Source organism: Pinus tabuliformis, chromosome 6 (genome assembly GCF_031772625.1).
Source record: "Pinus tabuliformis cultivar Carrire ecotype Pingquan chromosome 6, CPIR1, whole genome shotgun sequence".
In the NCBI taxonomy this organism is placed as follows: Eukaryota; Viridiplantae; Streptophyta; class Pinopsida; order Pinales; family Pinaceae; genus Pinus; species Pinus tabuliformis.
Genome location: NC_142292.1, coordinates 833057180 through 833080058, shown reverse-complemented (window position 1 = coordinate 833080058; position 22879 = coordinate 833057180). Strand labels below are relative to the sequence as shown.

The 22879-nt window shown below is 38.3% G+C and overlaps 1 protein-coding gene across 3 annotated transcripts in view; it reads right to left on the bottom strand.

Annotated features, from left to right (window-relative positions):
- LOC149261424 (peroxisomal acyl-coenzyme A oxidase 1-like) overlaps window positions 1–22879 on the bottom strand; it is a 243884-nt gene that overhangs the window by 54407 nt on the left and 166598 nt on the right. For 2 of the 3 annotated variants that reach the window (XM_089422243.1, XM_089422236.1), the window contains 2 exons: window positions 16564–16674; window positions 13942–14011 (listed from right to left, as the gene is read on the bottom strand). In XM_089422243.1, coding sequence (XP_089278369.1) covers window positions 13942–14011; window positions 16564–16674 — 181 coding nt within the window. The remainder of the gene's footprint in view (window positions 1–13941; window positions 14012–16563; window positions 16675–22879) is intronic. The other variant, XM_089422240.1, reaches the window with a different exon arrangement.

Genomic DNA, 22879 nt, shown 5'->3' with positions numbered 1-22879 from the left:
CAGGAGAAAGAGATTTCAGCAGCAAGAGAAAGATTTCAGCAGGAGATTTCTGTAGCAGCAGATTTGGCTCAGCTACAGCCATATTTCTCTTCTCTTTTCTGGCATTTCGGGGTAGTTTCAACCACAGAAAATTAATTTGGGTAAGCCACATTCATTTTGTTAGTTTTTTCTTACTATTTCTTCAATTTTTCTAGGGTTTATGCAGCCAAAAATATGAAAAACGTTTTTTATTTATAGATTTGTTTTTTAAATTTATTTTTGCAGCAGATTTGGCTCAGCTATAGCCATATTTCTCCTCTTTTCTGGCATTTTAGGGTAGATTCAGCCACAGAAAATTAATTTGGGTAAGCCACATTTATTTCTTAGTTTTTTTTCTTACTATTTCTTTAATTTTTCTAGGGTTTATGCAGCCAAAAATATGAAAAACGTTTTTATTATTTACAGATTTGTTTTTTTAATTTATTTTTGCAGCAATGGCTTCCAGCCAAAGTGTAGCTGCAACTTCAAACCCTAGGGCCAACCCAAGGGCTGAATATTATCCTCTTTGGAGGCATGTGACGAAGCTTCAAAGATGTGGAGGTGGTGGGTCATGGGAATGGCGATGCAATCTTTGCAATAATACGTACAAGGGATCCTACCCAAGAGTGAAGGCGCATCTATTGCATGGAGGAGGACAGGGGATTTCAGGTTGCGCAAAAACATCAGATCCATTGGTAAGGAGGGCATATCAAAGAGAGCAAGATGAGGCGGATGGTACTAAGAGAAGGCATGATGACCTTACTCAAGCTCCATCTAACATTGAGCCAAGGATTGTAGCTGAAGCAAGAAAGAGGAGAGCTGGTCACACTCAAGAACATGAACAACCAGCACCCAAAAATACCAAAGGCTCAGGGGCATCCCATTCAGTTCAGGATAGCAGAATTGCTAGATTGGTGAATGTGCAAGCAAGAGAAGAAGTTGATTCCAGAGTGGCTAGGTGCATTTATGCATGTGGTATCCCATTCAATGTTGTTCACTCTCCTTACTGGCAAGATATGATAACGGCAGTTAACAAAGCTCCTCAAGGGTACAAGGGGCCCAACTATGAGAAAGTCAGAACCCATCTTCTCAAAAATGAGAAGGAACTTGTGGAGGACATTTTAGCTCCAATTCGTTCTTCCTGGAGTAGCTCTGGGGTTACCATAGTCTCAGATGGTTGGACAGATATGAGGCGCAGACCATTGATAAATATCATTGCCACTTCCCCCAAAGGAGCAATGTTTATCAAGGCAGAAGACTGCTCAGGAGAGGTGAAAGATGCACAGTTCATTGCTGATGTTATTATAAAAGCTATTGAACAAATAGGGCCTAACAGGGTGGTGCAAGTTATCACGGATAATGCACCAGTTTGCAAAGCTGCAGGTTTAATTATTGAGGGGAGGTATGACCACATCTTTTGGACACCATGCAATGTGCATTGTCCATAATCTGAATCTGATCTTAGAGGAGATCGACAACAAAGTTTCCTGGATAAAGGAAGTCACAGGGGAAGCAAGGGAGATTATCAAATTCATCACCAACCACCACCAGTCTCAGGCCATATTTCGAGAGTACTCCAAATTGGAGTTGTTAAAAGTTGCTGAGACAAGATATGCCTCAAACTTCGTGATGTTGTGCCGCCTTGTTGAGGTTAAGCATGCATTAGTTTCTATGGTGGTGAGTCAACTTTGGATTGAGTGGAGACAAGCAGATTCAGAGCGGGGATCTATGGTGCGTAGATTGTGCCTTGATGAGGATTGGTGGAGCAAGGTAGATTTCTTGCTAAAGTTCACAACCCCTGCATTTGAGCTTCTCCGGAGTGCTGACACTGACCAACCTTTCTTGGGAGAGGTATATGATGGCATGGATTCCATGGTTGAGAAAACTATGGAAATCATTTCACAGGAGTCTCCACAACTTCTGTTTGTTGATGATCATTTTGCTGGTTTGATCAAGAAAATCATTGTTGACAGGTGGAACAATTTCAATACACCATTGCACACTTTAGCACATGCTTTGAACCCCAAATTTTATGATGAGGAGCTTATTGCTAAAAGCAATGGGAAGAGGAAGGCACCCCATAAGGATAGAGAGGTGGCTACTGGGGTGAAAAAAGCACTTATGAGAATGTTTCCTTCTCATCTACATAGGGAGGTAAAGGAGGAATTTGCCAGTTTTGCTGCAGGAATAGATGATTATGCAAATATATCAGCTTTGGAGGAGAGAAGCACCATGAATCCAGTTAGGTGGTGGATTTGTCATGGAGAAAATGGTGTACATTTGCAAAGCCTTGCCATTCGTATTCTTTCACAAGTGGCAAGCTCTTCATCAGCAAAAAGGAATTGGAGCACTTATGGTTTTATTCATTCTGTGAAGCGCAATAGGTTGGGCTCACAGAAAGCAGAGGATCTTGTTTATGTGCACTCCAACCTTCGCCTTGCATCTCGTAGGGGTCCAGAATACAACAGTGGTCCTTCTAAAGAATGGGATGTGGATGCAGAAAACCCTGATTTGGATCTCTCTCTTGCTGCCCTGAATATTGAGGACGATTCTGGAAGTGGAATTGGTGCATCATCTTCTTCAGCACCACCATCCATTGTTGAGCATTCTGCTGCTTCTATTTTTGATGAGGATTGTTATGATGAGGATTAGTCTTTTGTGACTTGTCTCTATAGTTCTTGCAGCCTTATAGTCTTTATTGTACTTGCAGCCTCATATACTAATATAAATAAAGGCTGATTTTGGATTTTCCAATTCCTATATTTTTATTTTCATTATGTGATTATTCATGACTAATGAGTAAATGTGATGTAAATTTAATCTTAATGTTTAAACTTTAAGTAAATGTATCATTAATGCTTTATGATTGCACATATATATATTAATAATTTTTAAATATTTTTATATATATATATATATATATTATTATTATTATTATTATATATATTCGCGTTTCCCCGTTTCCAAAATTTGGGGAGGTCGCGTTTCGTTTCGCTTCCCGTTTCGGAAACTCGTTTCCGTTTCCCCGTTTCGTGCAACTTAGCTTTTAGATTTAACATATAATTTCAAATTTCAAATTTACAAACCGGTATAGTTTTTTTTGCTATTTTTACCTGCTAGGCGGGGCTTACTAGTACCGAGGTCAAGGAGGGTGGTCTTGCGACCTCCTTGTCCTAATGTAGGGTATTCTATCCTAATGTGTAATAATACTTATTCTAATGCATGGGTCTTTATAAACCTTAGTTTTTTTTTTAATCATTATTCTATATTAAGTATATTATATCCGTTAACCTTAATACACCTATTTATATATGACAAATATATATATAAATAAATTAGGATACATAGTGAACTAATAGTTTCATGTGTCCTCCTCTTGGTGTTTAGTGTGTGTAGCGCTACTTTAGCTTGATGTTGCTTGGATTAGTGGTATTATATGACATATATACATAAATAAGCATAAATAAAACAAACATAATATTACAACTTTATGTTATAATATGTAATATATATATAAAATATATATATACACCATAGTTTACGTTATGGTGGAACATCTGCCTTAACCGAGACGTCATATGTGATTATAACCTAGATATGCTACCATGTAACTTCCCTATTAGTAAAAACTATGAATAGAAGTGACACATCATTACTCTTCGTTGTATACTTTGTGAACCCCACGATGAGACAGAGATACAGAAAGATAATCATTTGATTTAGATGTTCCTCTATCCGCTGGTGGTTGACATATGTCAAAGGTTTAGACATACAATATCATCGTTTGACACCAAGCGCCACCAAAGAAATGAGTTCCGACGCGTCAGGTGTTTAAAAAAGATGTGTGAGCACCGTGGCTTTTATAATGCATGCAGGCCCGATAGTATCAATCTAACAGGTCCGTAAGATTTGCAGCTTAATGTAATGCGTTGCATAATTACACCCTGACTATGAAACTATTTAAGGAACTATAAAATGATCTAGAGAGACAAGCGACTGACCCTAACGGGGAGGCTACACTGTGGCTAAGGAAAAATATTCACCTACGGTAAAATAGACAACAACACACAAAATGACCAAGAATACTCGGGATGGAGGGAGAATGGAACAACGAACAGAAGGTATTCTCATAACCTATCAGACAACTATGGTTTTATGAGTTTTTCACTCTAGGACAACGGTGAGACTCCTGTGAAGCGTGTGTATTTAGCATAATAAGTTCGAAACTCATGCTTAGGACTGAAGCAGTTCCAGGCTTCTAGCAAGTAGTTTAGTAGATGTGGTAATTTTTTTTTTGATTCAAAATCTGGTTGCTATTGACATCAGGTGTGGCAACGATGGGGTTTTGAGAAATCTATTGGTGGTGCCAGAAGTTAGACAGGGTTTGGCAGAAGAAGGTATAATGTCAGTTCAGCAAGGACTTAAATATACTCTGGGCACTTCCGAAATGACTGCAAACAGGTGAAATTATGTCGTTGCAGATGCAAATCACCGACCTTGGTCGTCTATCAGTTCTTCTTTGGGCATAAATTGTATAATACTTCCATCATTCTCTTTTCCAACATTGGCTTCTTCTCTAAGGAAATCATCTTTTAAAATTGCCATCAATGTGCCATATTTAAAATAAATAAATACTTATATACATATTTTTGTGATTATAATGATTCGATATAATACTGAGGAGGCTCACATAATTTTTTCTGAATCTTAAATAAACTTGTATTACTAGTTTTGACTTACTATATATATGAATTTTTTTGTACAAAGATTTCTTATTTTTGCTCTATGGTGTACACATATTACATAATGTATGGGTCATATCATTACAGGGATGAATATCTCAGATGATAGATCAATAATGTGATCGATTCTTACCCTGGCTGATATTTCAATTTAAAAACATAAGGACCTCTAGTGAGACCCTGTCTGCATTAAACGACATTCTTTTCACAAAATCGTGGAGTCTTCGTGGAGTCTTCGGCAATAAGATAAGCTATGTTGGAGATAGAATTAATTCACTGTAATGGGAGCCATAGAACAAGCTTCACGTCACTATAATTATTCAACTAATACATCATTGTAAAACTCAACCACTATAAAATCCCTCTATTTGTCTCTTCATCACTCAAGAGTTTAGTAAATGACTTTGGAGCATAATAGTTTTTTTTTTAATTCAACTGTAACATTATCTTAACAGACTTAACAGGGCCGAGAGTTTGAACTAAGCTCTGATACCAGATGTAAGAACCCTTGATTCAAATACCTGAATATGTAATTTAAACACAAAATTTAAATTCATTTATCTAATGAATACCAACATGTCTGCTCTGCTGCGAAGCTCTACTGCAAATTGTTCTGCTGCAGTTCTTGTTGTGGTTGCAATTCTTGCTTTCGCTGCAATTTTTGTTTCGGCTGCGTTACCAAAACGGCCAAAACCACCCTGCCGAACTAGGTACAACCTGGGTACTCAGTCTCAGAATGCTTTCCAATCGAAGCAATCTGATCCCCCCGTCCCCAAAAACTCCAATACAATCAAAACTCAAGAGTGTTTGTATCTCTGTGTTAAAAATTTTCTCTGTTTTTCCTCCCCCCCTTTCAAGATTTCCTTCCTCCTTTTATTTCCTCATCCACCGCCTTCCTTCCATCTCAGTGTCAATATTTTGTTATGTGTAACTTTTATGAAATCAAATCTCATTTGATTTCGTTGATTTTATTTGGATACGCATATTTGATTTAATAAAGTTTATTTATTATTTTAATGAATTAATTTGATTTATTTAATTTATAATTTTAAATTAATTTATATTATTATTTTATTAATTTTCAATTTTCAATTTTAATTTGTAAATTAAAATTAACTTTTTATGTTAGTTTTAAGGATTTATCATATATATGATACATGCGGGTCCATTAATTCATTACCTTAATTTATATCTCCTCTTGTAGTAACTAGCTTATATATAGTGCGATACATGCGGGTCCATGCATATGTAGCTATCGTATAGAGGTCTCGTATGTATGCTAATACTCGTATTTTATTTATAGGTGGGTCATTAAAAAATCACACTTATGCTTGTCCAAATGAGAAGATCTTTATATCAATTTTGGTCCTCTCGAAAAGAGGAATTTAATGCAATCATCATCTCCATCAAATAAGTTGTCCTACGGTGGAATTTGGCCCTAATTGCCAATTATAACAAGTGGATTCCAATGTTTCCATTGGATTTTGTCATGTAGAAGGGCGTGGAACTAGCATTTAATCAAAAGCACCAACCCCTCTATGTACCTTTATGTTAGTGGCATTTATTGTTGAACACCTTTATCATGATCCTACCAAAAATGTACCCATAACTCAAACAAAATCTTGACTTCACATGTTAAGTTTTTCCTATCTTATTTTAATGCTTAGAGGGTGATATTGATGACGAAGATCCCAATATAGGCAAATATTTTGATGATATGTGGGTATTTGTTGTAGCATGATTTATTTCAAGTATTAGAGGCCATTTAGGAACTGTTTGATGATGTATTTTCAGTTTACAGATGGATGTGCACTCTTACATGCTATATAAATGACAATTTTCCTTATTTGTGTAGAAATGGTTTGGATTTATATGGATGCACATGAATATATATATGGTTCTTTAAAATTTGAATATTTTATGTGTTTTTGGTTGAGCGGTTTTTTGGTCCAGTTTTTTACCAGTTCTGATCTGGTTTTAACCAATTCCCGATCCAAGGGGTCTATCGGTCTGGTTCTGATAACATTGTAATGATATTGATCTCACTTGATCTTCAGGATATGTTTTAGGTGATTCATCACCCATCCAGCGAAGATCCCTCGAGGGATGGCTTGACACCTCTCCAACACCATAAGAAGGATGTCTAGCCCAATTTTGGAAGCACATATCACAATGCAGCCCTGAAATTACTCCTACTGAGCTGCACATTTGGCTTTAAGGAGCCTCTACATGGTTGTATGCCCCTTGCTACACCTTCAAATGCAAAAACGTTTAGCCAAGAAGCCAAGATATTGGTTTGATCAATGATGTGCCCCAACACACCCCCAGACTAGCCTTGCACTTGCTTGAGGGAAGTTGCTTTATTCTAGGGCCAAAATGATGATGGAGACCCCTTAATATGGTTTGGGAGTGCTAGCACACCATGTTTTGATAACAACACATGCCCAAGAAGGGTGACGTGAGCTTTCCTTATGATTACATCTTGGTGGAGGAAATGTTAATTGGATATGTACTCATGCATTTTGAGCGAGGAGCACTCTCGGACACACTTTGTCACTTGCTTGATGGATATGCTTATTCTTTGGAGGATGACATCATGTTTGACATCCTCTCCTCCCTCACATGTGGAGGAATTATGACATATTTCTTATGTTTTAGCATTTTTATAAAGTTATCTTAAGGTCAGCGTGTGACCTTTGAGCGTAGTTGAACGATCCAAGCAAAGTTTTAGGGATTTTTGGTGTAAATTAGTGAAAAGTGACTTGGTTGCCCTCATATAAATAGAGGGGAGCCACTTCCATCATCACACACACTTATCTCTCCTTTCTTGAGTGAGTGTGCACTAGCACTCTTGTCCTTTTCTTTTGGTTGACATCAATGAATGATGGAGTGAATTGTCTTCGAAGAGATATTTTTGCATGGAGAGAATATCTTTGGATTGACGAAGTAATTCTTAATTGAATGGTGTAAGTTTATCGTTATTTTTCTTCCATTTTGCATGTAATTTTCTGAAATTAAGGTTTTTATTCTACGATATTAAAAAGTGCAAAATCTTTCCTGAAATCTTGTTTCTATATGTTACGCAAAAAATTTCATCCAAAAATCCATCAAAGGAACTTGTTGCATGCATCCTTTGATCTTAAATCTCCTACTAAAAGACGTCACTAGGTTTTTAAGAGAAGCTATTTAGTCTTCATCCAAGCCCTTCTAACATTGACCTCAGCCACTTTGACTCCATATAACCCAACTAAATATAGGCACTAGTCTAATTGTGGGATCACCTTGTAAAATTTCTCTCTTTTCCCTATTTCTTGGTAACTAGGGTTAGGGTTTGGTCTAAATCTACATTTTATAGAAATTTTACATCTATATGTTATTGTTATACTGGTAGGAATTGCATTTAATAAATTTGAAAAGGGAAAATCTAGCATTACTTGCATGTTTTACCTCGACAAATAGGGCTAAGGTATAGATATTTATTATTGTTACACACATTTTCAGCCATTAAAAAATTGAAGTTAACCTATCCCTTGCTTACCTCTCTAATAACCTTTACTCCATCGCTGATTTTTGGATGCTATTTTTGAGCATTTTGTAAATCTGCATACCAATAAAACCCTAGCTTAAATCAGCCTTCTTCTAGTCTATTGGGGTTGGTGGAAAATGTAGTTGATCATTTGTAACTCTTATCTTGGCCTCCAAGGCTTTGGTGGTACCTTCTCCCATAACCATTAGACTTCAATCACCTTTGAGCCTTCATCTATTGAATATTTTTCTAGGTGATTTATTTCCCAAATCCTTGGAGAGCCATTCTGATTGGCTCTCTAGTCATCTAACCTCTAAGTCTTGCGAAGCCTTCCTTATGGAGATAACATATAACCACTGAATAGCAAAAGGGAGGATGTTGATGTGACATTGGTGACTAAGCTCTTTGTTTCAATAAGACCTACGTTGCCTAGTGAGGCTTTGCACTAGGCCTACTAGATTTTGCGGTAACAAGTATATTTTTGTGAAGGGCATGGCAAAGGAGTTCAACAATCAATAACACCAACATCAAAGAAATTCAACAATGAATACCACCAACATTAAGGTACATAAAGGGCTTCATGCTCTTGATTAAATGCCAATCCCAAACCCTCATACATGATAAAATTCAATGAAATGTTGCAATCCTACCAATCCTAAAATCTTGAAAACCATTATATGTACTAAATTTTGAGTGGGACACGGAATTCTACTTTCTCCGTATGAAGTTTGATAAGTGTAAAACCACTATCAATCATCTTGAAACAATTACCAGTAATGTTAAAAACTTAAGTAAAAGGATAAATGGGAAAGATAAAGGAAATTTAACATTACCATTCATTACCAGCACTGTTAAGGTTGAGTTAGGAATTTTGTTTAGGTTTAGGATGTAGGAGGTAGAGGATTGGTTTTATAGCTAAGAGGGGCTATTTTGGGTGGGAAACAATCCTTGGTTTCCTCAAAAACCACCTCAAAGACCATCATTGCAGGTCCTGACCAGTTACGACCATTGTGTACTTATTAAGTACCATTGATTGCCATCATTGCTAAGGCTGAGTTAGATTTTTTGTTTAGTTTTAGGGTTTAGGAGGGGGAGTTGGTTTTACAGCTAGGGCGGATGTTTTGGGAGGGAAACAATCCCTGATTTCCTCCAAAACCTCCCTAAAAACTGCCATCGTGGGTCCTGTTACCCACCATTTTGTGGGTGATATCTCTAGGAGAAATTTTTTCTCCATGATGGTCCTTAGTCGGTAGCCAACAACCCCTCGCAGGCACCAACTAGCTCGATGTGCCATTTCTCCACCACCTGAGCCAACCATGTGGTCCCTCACCCATCTGTCATGATTGTATGTTTGAAGGTGGGCCTCCCAAACCTAAAGGTATGCATTGTTACTTGGTAATTGAGTATTCTAGTTTATTTATCATGGAAACTTTGGGAAGGGATTAATGGGGGGATTTGGCGGAAAGAGTGGTCTAGGTATGTGCTCTTGTCCCCTAGGTCTCTTTTGGGATGTTAACCTTAAACCCTAGTCTCGTGCGATCTCTTTTACTCACCTATTGGTTTTAGGGATGATACTACATGGGAAACCCTAAATATGGTTGCATGGTCTTGCTCCCCCAATTCGCATATATTACTCCCCTTTCGCTAATTACACCCCTAATAATCTATCCTCCCACCTGGGTCCACATAGGGTCAACCACCCCCTCCCCTTGCCCCACATCTTGGGTCGGGCCTAGAATGATGTCCGGAGGTTGATGCAGCTAAAAGAAAAAGAAAAGGCATAATTGGCCACATTCAACAGGAACTTGTACCACAAAATGCAAAAGATGGTCGAGACAAAGGCATTCAGCACGTGCGCAAAAGACATGACATTCTATACTCCATTCTGTGGACATCACCCTAATTCCTACATGGCCCTTGATGAGCCTCCTTTATCATTCAGGAACCCATGATTGTCCCAAACCCCGATGGTCGATGAACTACCCCACCTTATAAGGGAGTATCCACTGTTATACTTTACACATCATGCTCTCATTACCTAGAGCCCAGAGCAGTTAACCAAAGAAAATCATAAAAAGGAAAAAGGCATATAAAGAAGGGTGGAAAAATACTCATGCACCACGATTTCTCCCTCCTACACATTATTTACCCAAGCATGGGCTTCCCTTTTATCAACTACCCTTGTACCATGGCATGTGATCCAGGTTGCCCCCTTTCATTCCCTACTCCACTCCATTATTATGCCACATGCCACCACCATTTGAAGCATGTACCACGGACATACCAACCCCTTTAGAGGTAGAAACCACCTAATAAGATGCATGGTCAACCCTATTTGGAGCTGGGAGACATGAGCACATGCCAAAGCCCACTATGGAAGGGCATGCCATTATGAATTGTTCACTTGTTATTTATGGTTTATAAACTCTTTTACTTGATTTCTTTACTGACTTGGTGTGTTACACATTGGATCTTATGCAGGATTGCAGATGGTTTCCATTTGGGTTTGGTCTCCCTATACAGGATCTGACCCCAGAGGGCTACATTGGAACATGTAGGGTGTGTGTTGAGAGCCATGGGCCTCCACAGCAGCAGATAGCACTCCATCAATCCCCACATGCATTCATAGATTTCTCGTGGTTCACTTATTAGGTGAGGAATATGCACCCGATCCATCATGCCCAGCTGGCCCCAGAGTTGCACCATACACTTGGCAGATGATCCAAGACTTACACGATGAAGTGGCATCACCTACAGCATCATCCTAGCCCTTGCAAGCGATCTACAAGCATCTTCAATTTTTTTGGAGACCCATGACGACACTTGTGTGCCCCCACATGTCATTTGGAGCACCACAGGTTATTACAAGGGGTCAACCCCTTGTCCATTGCTTTTGGGAGTTCAACTACACATTATGGCACATATGGACTCCATTAGGTCTCCTGCAAGGCCCAACGACATGCACTATTCATTATTCGACCTCTTGAGAGGCTTATTCTTTTGTCTATGAGCTAGCTTGGTGGGCTTGTCACCAAAATTAAATTATTTTGCACAATATTTTAGTGTAGGGGCTAATGTAGGCCTAATTAGCTAAATCAAACTCATTAGAAGTGTATAAATACGAGTGATGTGAATTCATTTTTGCATCATCACTTGGTTCGACTTGTATCTCTTTAGAGAACTTCACTATCCTTCTTGGTGGAAGAAATTTTGGAGCATGGAATGAATTTTGATGTTTGGATCGTTTTCTCTTGACTTGGAGCTTCTGGTTTGGCAATTTTTTTATGGTTGGATATAATCTAATACATGTAAGTGCAATTTTAATGCTATTCTTTGCTCTATTTTTGTCACATACATTTTGTTCAGATTTCGCTATTCTAGAGCTAATTTGTTGCACCTATTATTGCAAAGTTGTGGAAATTTTGTTTCTAGATAGTGATGCTTCATGTATGGGCCATGTATGATGAGTGAATGTTCCTAGGGATATTTCATGGTTAAAATTTATCTTAATAAGCCATTTATTTTGCAAAATGAAGTATAAAGTCTTTGAAGTTTCTCTCCTTTTCCCTAGTGCTAAGTGGCACTGCCTTTAAGGCCTCCTCGACCAAGAAAATCAAATCCGAACTCATAATCATTCTTGACTCCAATCTCCCCAAAGGATTAGGCACTAGTCTACCATAGGTGATCGCCCTAAAACTTATTTTTCTTCACCTTCTCATCTTCTTTCTAAGTCTAGCCCCATAGGTCACCTAGGGCATCAAATATCTCACAATCTAGCCATCCAAATACTTCGATTTTTGGTCCACGGCTACGCTGGTGTATCCTCAAAAAGCCCTCGAAATTTCATGAGATTTCGACGGTGGGATCTTGAGATATCGCAAGTCCTAGCTCAAAGACAAATTCTTGCCCTTGGTTTCCCTTAGGCTAGAAACCTCACTGGGATCCTTGCATTGCCTTTCATTGAAATTCATTCCTTGATCCCTTTCCCCTCCCTAATTAGGTCAAGCATATCATTGGTTGTTAAATCCTATCCCCTTCACCTAACTTGGGTCCACCTAGTACCCTCTGGTCCCATATATTATCAAAGTCAACTCTTCAAAAACCACTTGGGAAACCAAGTTCCACAAGGATTTTAGGGTTTAGGAAGCTCCTTTACAAGTCACATTCCCTAAGCCAAGCCTCAAATCCCTACTCCCCTATCTAAGAGAATCTTGTACCTTGCTTAAGAAGCAAGCAAGTCCCACTCTTGAGTCTCTCCGAGGAAAGGGTTTTTGATATCACTTCACATCCATCTTAGTTGATCTATCCTTCATAAGTGATTCTCTATATATTGGGTCTCCTCCCATTGGTGAAAGTCTGTAAAGAGTAGGAAGTTTTAGCTGTGGTGATAGCGGGTTTTAGCTTCATTGTTGCTCTTGACCTAGCAAGTGCCCCTACACGACCCCCTACTAGTTTGAGCATTACTAGGTCCCAGACTCCTCCCACGAGCTTGAGATCTGATAGGTCAATTAGGGTTGGGACTAGTGAGTTAGCGTTGATTTGTATCGATTAGGTACCAAACTGGCCAGTTTGGTACCTAACTAATACAAACCGGCCCTCTAGTCCGGTCAGCTGGCCGGTTCAATATTGCACATAGTCCAACTAGTTCGTTTGACCGATTCTAGTTCAGACTAGGCCAGTTTTGAAAACTATATCAGTTGGGGCATTGGTCGAAGTGATACATAGCCTTTTCACTTCCTAAACTTTTACATTAAACTAGTTGATTCGCTGCTTCCATATCAGTGAAGGGTAAGATAGCTTTCAGGTTTTTGGCAAGATCACTCAATTGTTGTTTTCCATGTGTAATTGAGGAACAGGAGCACCTTTGGAAGGGCCCTTACTAGCTAATTATCTAAAAAGGTGAAAGAGCATTCATAGATAGAACCAAGAACATTGTAACAGTGTTATCTATCATCCATTTTCACAGATACTTGAACCCCTCTAAATACAAGTTTGACTCCATTCTCCCTAAGTTGACATGGCACAAGACTTCTTGTCAAGCACCCAATATATATATATATATATAAACAAAAACCCTTTTAATTTTGCTGTTTGTTAAATCTGAAATAAGCCCTAAGTTTACAGCATAAATCAGACTTAGTTGTCCGCAGACTCTCCCTTGTTCTGGAGGAAATCCAGCCTAAAGAGAGTTTAGGAGTTACTCTGGCAACATTTTGGACAAACCCTTCTACATTACCCCCACGGTTTCACTTGTGTTTTAGGGTGTTATCACTTAAAGGTATGAGAAGCAACACACCTCAATTATATTTAGACGAGTAAATACATACCCTAGGACCCCAGGAAAAAGGGAATACATAAACTAGGTCTAACAACCTGCAGACACATGCAAACAGCAAAGATTTCCATTATACGGATGATCCACAAAGCAAATTGAAGAAATAAACTAAAAATTTTATTGATTTCCACAAATGAATGTGATGGGCCAATGAAACTCAAAGGAACAAGCAACAATAATAGCACTGAAAGGAGTGCCTAAAGCATCATCTACCGAAGAAAACCACACAAAATAAGGATGTTAAAACAATATCCAGCAGCTCAACCATAACAGAGTATTTAGTTAAGCATGTTCATCGTGAAGCAACAATGAAGACTCACTTTGAAACAACTATCAACTGACAATGAGCTTTTGCTACGTCTACCAGCTCACTAGATAGTTCACTGAAACCTGCAAGCACACAAAGTTCACTAAAACATTAGACCCTAACACCGAATATTTTTACAGCCCAACAGATTAACTGGTAGCAGCATTTTATTGTGTTGACAAGAACACCAGTGCACAGGCAATAAATTTAATTCTAACCTTGAACATGAGCACCCCAAGTATCATTCTAGGAGTAAAAGATAACGTGAAAGATATTTTATTTCTGCCAAGTAAAAAGTCTGGTGCTACAGTTGAAAGAATTAATCATATTAGAAAAACAAGAACCAACCAAAAAACAAAAAAAAAAAAATCCTAGCCTTCCCATGTTTCTTTGAATCAAATTTGCCAAAAAGGCCAGTAATTTACAATTATATCTAGCCAGCACATCAATATACACCAAGCATAACTGATCGCAAGTAGTGAACTTTTCTCAAAGGTCCCTTCACACATTTTGACAGACAAAATACCAATCTCCATGAATTTATTAACGGATGTTAATCAATTAGAAATGCATTTTTTGCAGGAGTCCCTAACAGATGTGAAAGAATAGTTTCAGTTGTAGATGCTTTAGTGTTTATTTTAAGCGATTCTCATTTTCCAATGAGGGCAATAATTTAACAAAGAAAACAAAAAACAAAAGTAATGAATCCATTTTAGTCTTTAGTGTTTATACCAAAATCCTTAAATCCTACAGAATTGCAGAGTTTTGAGCAGGACTTGACCTCAATTGTAAGAGTCAAACTCAGTGTTTTCCACCAAGATGTTAAGTCCCATCATCTTGGTACACAGGCTCATATGCATGTTTCTTTCCCCCTTTTAGAGAGGGATTTTCCCAGCCCCCTTGTTATTCATGTGTTGCAATTCTTTCGAGGATGTACTTGTTTGTAGATGCATTCCTCTGAAAAAATTAACAAAAAAAAAAAACTGAAAGTGATTTTAGGCATTTCCTAACCAATTTGTGTCTGAAGCATCCCTTTATCATGAAAATAACCTGACCTAAAACGTTGAATGGTATAGAAGCAAACTCACCAAACACTACTCGAGATGAGACTCCTTTTGCCCAGAGAGTCAAAATGCACACTCGGGACTTAATAAAGACTCCTGAATCAACCCAAAATGACTCAACGACATGAAAAATACAACAAATATGGATTTTCATGAAAAATAAATGTATTTTCTGATTATACATCAGAGATTAGTTTGTCTCAGCTGTTTTTGGGTTTGACCTAGCGGATTTTCCCTAACTCGGCAATTTTTTTGAGATATTGGCAGGTTCAGGCAGATCAACCCAACTTTGAGTCAGACCTGTCGGATCTAAATTGGACTGACCCATTTCAGCGGGGATGGTTGGGTGGGACTCAGCAGTCCCGGATTAACTTGCTGAATCATGTTACCATGCCTATAAGTATATCTTAATGTGTGTTAATAGTTGAGAAAGAGACTCCACTAACCTTCATAATCCCACCTCTCCCCTGAGCATTGGGCAAGTGTGGCGCATATATACACACACCAATATTAGGACACTTCCAAGTCAAGCTTCATGAGTTGTCAGCAATGTTGAAGAGTGAAGTTTTAAGAATATATCACATATTGGTTAATCCAGACAGTGACCAAAAGGTCATTGCATGTGCAGTACAATAAGGGAATTGTGCAAACATCAAACTGAGAAAACAATGAACATACTTAGAAAACCATGATATAGATAAAAGCAGAAGAATAATATGTCTGACCTGCAGATACTTCTATTCAAGATATCCAGTGCCAAGTTCAATTTGAAGGGAAAACAAAAATAATTCCTTCGAAATTTCACCTCAGGCCTTTGAAATCACATGTTACAACTTACAACTCATGACTCCTTGTCGACAAATAATAGAATCAGCAACAGGTAGCTAATGTCAAATGTTAAAAATGTAAGGCATTGCCTGAACACTAGATTTCAGAATCACACAAATTTTAAAATTCTACTTTATAAGCATGCTAAATTTCATTCTCACACATATCAATGTCAAGTTGTCATCATTGACCAATGAAGTTCTTGCACCTAGGTCTGCAAGAAGACCAATCAGCAAGGTGCATTTGAGGATGCTCGATGAATTTATATTCTAATTATATCTTCTTTAAACTTTTACTTGATAAATATTTGCAAACAATGGAAACCTATCAACCTTGGACCAGCCATAGGAGAAATGTGAATAATATTCTGAAATGAAGTATGTTTGTCAGCATGCTCTTAAGTTTCTTACTGGCACAGGATAGACCAGGGCTTCGCAGTTAAATGCTCATAGTTGCAGGGGAAGGCATATGGGTCAGTGCATGGGAATTGGCCATCCAGATCAACTACACTGTCCGCTAAAAGTACATTATCAGTCATCTTCTAAATCGTTTACTAAATAAATACTAAATGAATACATTTTTTTAAAGAAAAATAAAAATGATATAATCTTATTCCAGGTCATGAATGTTATACTTCAGTAACTGTGGAAAAAATTTATGGCCATAAAAGAAAATAGGCAAATGTCAAGCTGATCCATTTGACCACAGGCATTCATGCTTATGATTAAATAACTGAGTATTACCTGCTTCTGGACTGGATGCTTGGCTGACTTGTAACGCACAATTTGCAGCAAGCCTTGCTGACCTCGCTTCAAATGCCTCCAACACAACTGAAGGCTTCAGCCAATCCTCAGCTGTAATTTACAAATTACATATCAAATATTGGTAAAATAAAAGAAATTCCAAAATTTTCAAAGGACAAGTTCTAGGTAGTGGAAACTAGACAGAAAAAATTCCATGTCATATGCATGTTTGTATGTATGTGTAAACGTATGTGCAAGCATAAGCTAATTAATAGATAGAAAGCATATGCTTGCAATATCATAAATAAGAAGGAAGCCTGTTGATACAGGACATGTATGTATATAAACTGGTGATATAAAGTGATTAGTGTGACATACATGTAGGTCCTTGTACTCATCTTCAGACACTTTAAGCCATTTGCACCCTGATGGCACTTCTCAATCTTGTAAACACTCAGGTCAACTTTCGAGTCCTTCAAAATACAGTACTTAATATATGTAAACTTTAGATTTCTTGTGAACAAGAAACCAATGTTCCACCAAGACTCTGGAACGCGGGGATGCGGACACAGGGAGACACACAGGGGGGACGTGTTGGAGTACCCTCAATTTTTAGGAAATTTAGGGGGGACGGGGTGGTGTCGGGCTATATACTTTTCCCCCTGCGCCTCCCCGCATCTCCCCAAAAGGAGGGCATAGGGAAACATTTCCCCAAGCGTCCCACGTCCCAGGTGTGTGGGAAGTGTGAGGTGTGTGCACCCCACCCTGGGGGGCGTGTCCCTGTGGAACACTGTTAGAAACAAAATACTTCCTTGAAACTTTATCATACTCAAAGTATATTGCAGGCTATGACATCCTTGAGATAAAGGGCATCAAAGATGCAGAAGTATTTTTTGTAATTCTTGATCCAATAAATCCTACAGGGTCTCGCATTTGCATAAATAAAAACATTATATCCTATTCTATTCATAGGCATTGTATGTCAAGATATATGTAAGGATGTTAATATATCCTCGGGTTGATCTCTCTGCTTTGTGAACCTACCGGGCTCATGCCTTGCAGGCCCCTTTGATCCCCAAACCTGTGTAGGTTCGCAAAGACATCTTTACTGCCAGTCAGATGAGCATGCATAATTTAAAGTATCTGAGTGCAAGTAGTGTTTATACAAAATTCGGCAATTTACAATAATGATAAAAAATGAGGAAATAAAATCTTAAACCTTGTCAAATATCAGATACTCTTATTTGCAATGGAAAACAAACGTATCCATTTACATGATCATTAAACAAATGCATAAACGATAACAAATTTTATTTTTGTACATTTATTGCTGAAATAAAAGTTCATTCAATTTAAGGACACAGGTTACAAGTCATGCCCTATAAATTCAATTACTATAAATAGCCCTTAATCTGGGGATGGAATGAACAGGCAAACCAACTTTGAACCACTGGTTATCCACTTCTTCACATTATGGGATAGATTACAGGCTCTGAGGTTGAAGAATAAACTACTCAGTCAACTTGAGAAAGACTATATTCATGAAGATTTTTGACAAGACCCCAACATCAAGAGCACAAGAAGAACAAAGATATGGTGAATGAAGCAAAAGGCATGTGAAGTGGGTAGCAATTCAAGAGTCACAATGATTAGGAATGTTACAGAAAATCACCTCTCAAAAGGATGTTCTAAAGCCCTGGCCTATTACAACCAGGGCTTCTGATGTCAAATTACAGTCTCAGTGCACCACTTCAATTGTAATATGGAATTCCAGTGGCTCACTCCTCTCTCAAAGAAATACAAAGATATGATTCATGCATAGTTATCAAAACCAGAACTGGCTGAAGGCTAGACCAGGACCAGACTGGAAACGGGCCAGAATGGGCCAGAAAAAAAGGTTGAAGAACCAGTAGGAACCAGCCAAATGAACAACAGTTCAGGACGGAACCAACCAACTAATCCAGACCCCGCGGGAAGTGAACCAGTCCAGACTGGCCCGCCCAGTCTGCTCCTACCTGTCTAATAACATTGGATTCATGATGTACATATCTTCTTCTTCGTAGATATGTTAATCTGCGGCTTATATACTGATGACTAACAAATGGATTGGGCTTAGAATTTTTCCGATCTGCCCCAGACTCATTGTAATGGTATATAAATGTTTAGTACTACAGCCATATAGCACAGTCACAAATCCATGGACAAAGAACACTCCGATAGTAATCAAGGTTACCCCTTGTACAGATAGGATACTTCATCAAATTAATGACTTGTTATGTTGCATTGAGTTTCCGGGTCATGGCAACAAGGGGAACATTTTTAGAGATGACTAGAAGGTACCCCCAAATTTCCACAGAAACAGTAGGAGGAAACGCGAAAAAGAAAAATTTTAAACAACTTTGAAAATATTAAAAAATTTATAAATGACTATTCTAGAGCATACAAGTGTAATACAAAATTGTTTGGCATTTGGCTAGTTCTGTACCAGCAGGTGCCTGGTTCCAAATTCCAATCTCCCTGGATGAGGCATACTAATTAAGGCTAACAATTTTAAACAATTTTCCCTGAATAGCCCTCCACATATCTTGGGTAGCACCTCTTAGGTCCTCTACAAGATTTCCTTGGAGAGGAAGTGCTATAATAAGTCCCAAAAAACTCTGTTTTTATACTAAAAAACTGAAAACCAAAGCAGAAAAAAATAAATATGGGCTACAAGAAACTACCAAACATGGAAGTCAAGACTTTTCTCTGCCTTCATTGTGAAACCATACTGCATAGTATTTTGGCATGCACTGCATAGATAATATTTTGTTGTGGTCTGAATGTCAAACCAATGAGTTGACTTTTTTGGATACCCAATACTACATGGGTACAAGTTTAGATGGGGGAAGTTCAGACATCCATGAAACCATAGGGGGACTCTCCCAAACGTCATTGTTTTCTGGGAAACATAGTGTAGATGGGGGAGGTCTTTTGTATCCTCAAGGATATCCAGTTCCAAATAGGAACTTCCTTTCAAATCAGCTTAGAAGTCCATACCATCTCGTATCGTCGACCATCACAACATCAAAAACAAAGAATCATGTGAAGACATTATAAGCAAAAGTAAAAGATGTTAATGATCAATCAATGTTCCACCAAGACTCCGATGTAGAGAGACCCGCAAGGGGGACGTGTGAGAGTACCTCTCCACCAATTTTCATGGCTAGAGCACATCCGATGCTACCCCAAATCAACACTCCCTCTTAGCGAGGACTGTGCTCTAGTAATACTCCTCACTGAGCATTACTCTGATTATATGGCATCGGTACTTGTGTTGATGCTACGCCTCCCTGCCCAACATCCTCTGCACTGTTGTATCCTGTACTGTTGCATCCTGTACTGCTACCCATGGCCCTGCCACTGCCACTGCCACTGCTGCATCCTTACAGCAGCTCCCTCTGCATCCATGTTGTTGCTGGTCCTTTCTCCCAACACTACATCTTAACAGCACCCCCCTCTCATCATGTTGCATCGTGCTACTGCCAACTTCTACTGCGCTACAACTCAGTTACTGAAAAATAAGTAACTGATCCACCCAACTACTGACATCCCTGTCAAGCTAGAAACACTCTCGATGCTGAAGCTCCCTCTGTCACAATCAAGTGCTCCCTCTATGGCCTCTACGTTGTTGCAACAACTCCCAGCATCTCGCACCGCTGCAAACCTCTCTGTGCCATCCTGCACTATTGCAACACTCTGTGCCTCTCGCACTGCTGCAGCCTGCTAGCCTCATGCTGTCTAGGGACTCCTGCACTGTAGCACTCTCTGCCGCTTCAGCCTCTCCACCAATTTTCATGGCTAGAGCACATTTGATGCTACCCCAAATTAACACCCTGGTCCTAGGTGCACGGGGTGCGAGGGATGCGCGCACTCGACCCTAGGTGACACATCCCCATGGAACACTGTCATCAATATGCTTTGAGGACAAAGCAATTCTAAAAAGGAAATGTTCTAAATATAAAATATATACACACATTATATAAAATAATTAATTAATGAAAAGGCATTATAATGAAAAAATGTATCTTATCAAAAAGACATGACTTTTAATGAAAGAGAACTCCCACCCAATATTTATATACGACCAGTGATTTGTAATTTTGTAATCATATATCATGTCATTTTTACTCATAGAGTCATATGTTAGTTATATATCTTGAAGTGGATATCTTTACATACTAAATAATTTGGATATCATTACTAGTTCAGTAGTGAATATGTGTAGTGTGTGGTGAGGACCAGTGTTACTTGGGAGCGGGAGAGAAAGCGGGGAGCGGGAGCGAAAACGGGTGTGGGAGCGGGAGTGAAAGCGGGGAGCGGGAGCGAAAACGGGTGTGGGAGCGACAATTTCAGAACTCCCGGTTTGGGAGTGAATCCCGGAGCGTTTTTTATATAATATATATATTTTTATATTTTGATACATATATGTCAACAAAAACATGTAGAATGATGAATTAGATATAAAAAACATAAAAAAACATAGATTGAACCATATCAGTCTTGAAAATATCGGTATCGGCAAAATATCGGCGAGGGTCTAGAAAACATATTATCGGAAATATCGGCAAAATATCGGCAAGCATAAAAAAATAAATTTTTCAAATTTTTAAACATAGCCGATATTTTCAAAATATCGCGATATTTTGCCGATATTTGCTGATATTTGCCGATATTTTCAAAACAGAAAATATCGCGATATTTTCTTGGCGATATAACGTTTTGCCGAAAATATCGCGATATTTTCAAATATCGCCGATATTATCATCAGTGAACCATATAACAACAATCATCTAGAAGTTATAATCTTCATCAACCACGTCCACAAGTTAGTAACATAGTAACATACAACATATTGAGTCTCATGATTCATCAATCTTAAAGTTTCAAGCTTTCAAAATTCAATATATAACATTTATCATCATTGATCACCAAAGTTGTACTTGTAAGCTAAGTGTAACCATTACAACAAATAATATCTAACATGAAATGAAACAACTTTCAACTTTCATGAAGCATCATATTCATAATTCATTACTAATGAGTTATAATTGCCAACTTCAAACTTAAATTGTCATATTTTGTTTAAAAAAATATCATAATAAATATGAAAAGGTCAATAGTTATAAAAACTACTAGAAACTAGAAAAGACAAGTAAATATATTATCTATTGCTTATGCTTGGGCCTCTTGCCACCACGAGAAATGTCTAATTTTTTAGTCTTGTTGGAAAATCAGGATCTTTGTCATTAATATCACCCTCTAAGCATTAGTATCCAGAGGTATATTTGTCATTACCTCTATATCTGTATAGGGTTCTTAGTCATTAATATCACCCTCTAAGCATTAACATAAGATAGAAAAACCATAGCATGTCAAGTCAAGATTTTGTTTGAGTGATGCATACATTTTTAGGAGGGTCATGATAGAGGAGTTCAACAACCAATGTCACTAACATCAAGGTACATAGAGGGATTGGTGCTCTTGATTAAATACGAGTTCCATACCCTAATACATGACAAAATTCAATGGAAACATTGCAATCCTAAAATCCAGAAAAAATGATAAGTTTGTTGGATTTTGAATGAAATCTAAAATTCTACTTTCTCCATATGAAATCCAATGAGGTCAGAACCACTCTCAAACATCCTGAGTCATTTCATGGTAATGTTAAAAATTTGAGTAAAAGGATGAAAATGAAAATTAAGGGGAATGCCACTTTTACTTTAAGAATTTAACATTACCATGAATCGTATATCAATACTAGGGCCATGGGCTTGATCATTAAGCTGCCCCACTCAAAACTTATCTGTTTCTTTGAAAAAAATTGCATTTGGAACATTATTGCAAAACAAAAATAGTAAAAAAGGCTAAACGCTCGCGAAAATGATCCCAAAAAGGCAGGGAGCGTTTTTTTTTTAGGGAGCGCGCTCCCGAGTAGCTGCACCCGGAGTGCGGATTGGGAGCGGGATCGAGGGGGGGCACTCCCCCGCAACACTAGTGAGGACACAATGCAGCTTGTCTCTCAGAGATGTCACTCTGCACTGAAAAGAGTTTTTTGGTGATGTCTTCATGCGGAATTTTAATATCCGTTTGTACCTCAAATCTCATGGAAGGGGGCTCTCCAAGGGGACACTTGCATGCTCTGGGACAATTGCAAATAACTTTGGCTTTGTGTGTATTCATCTGAAATTGGATTTTTGTGGAAACATCACTGTAAAGTTACATTCAATGAGGCTCACCATCTCGTTTCCTTAGGGGATTCTCGTAGATTTAT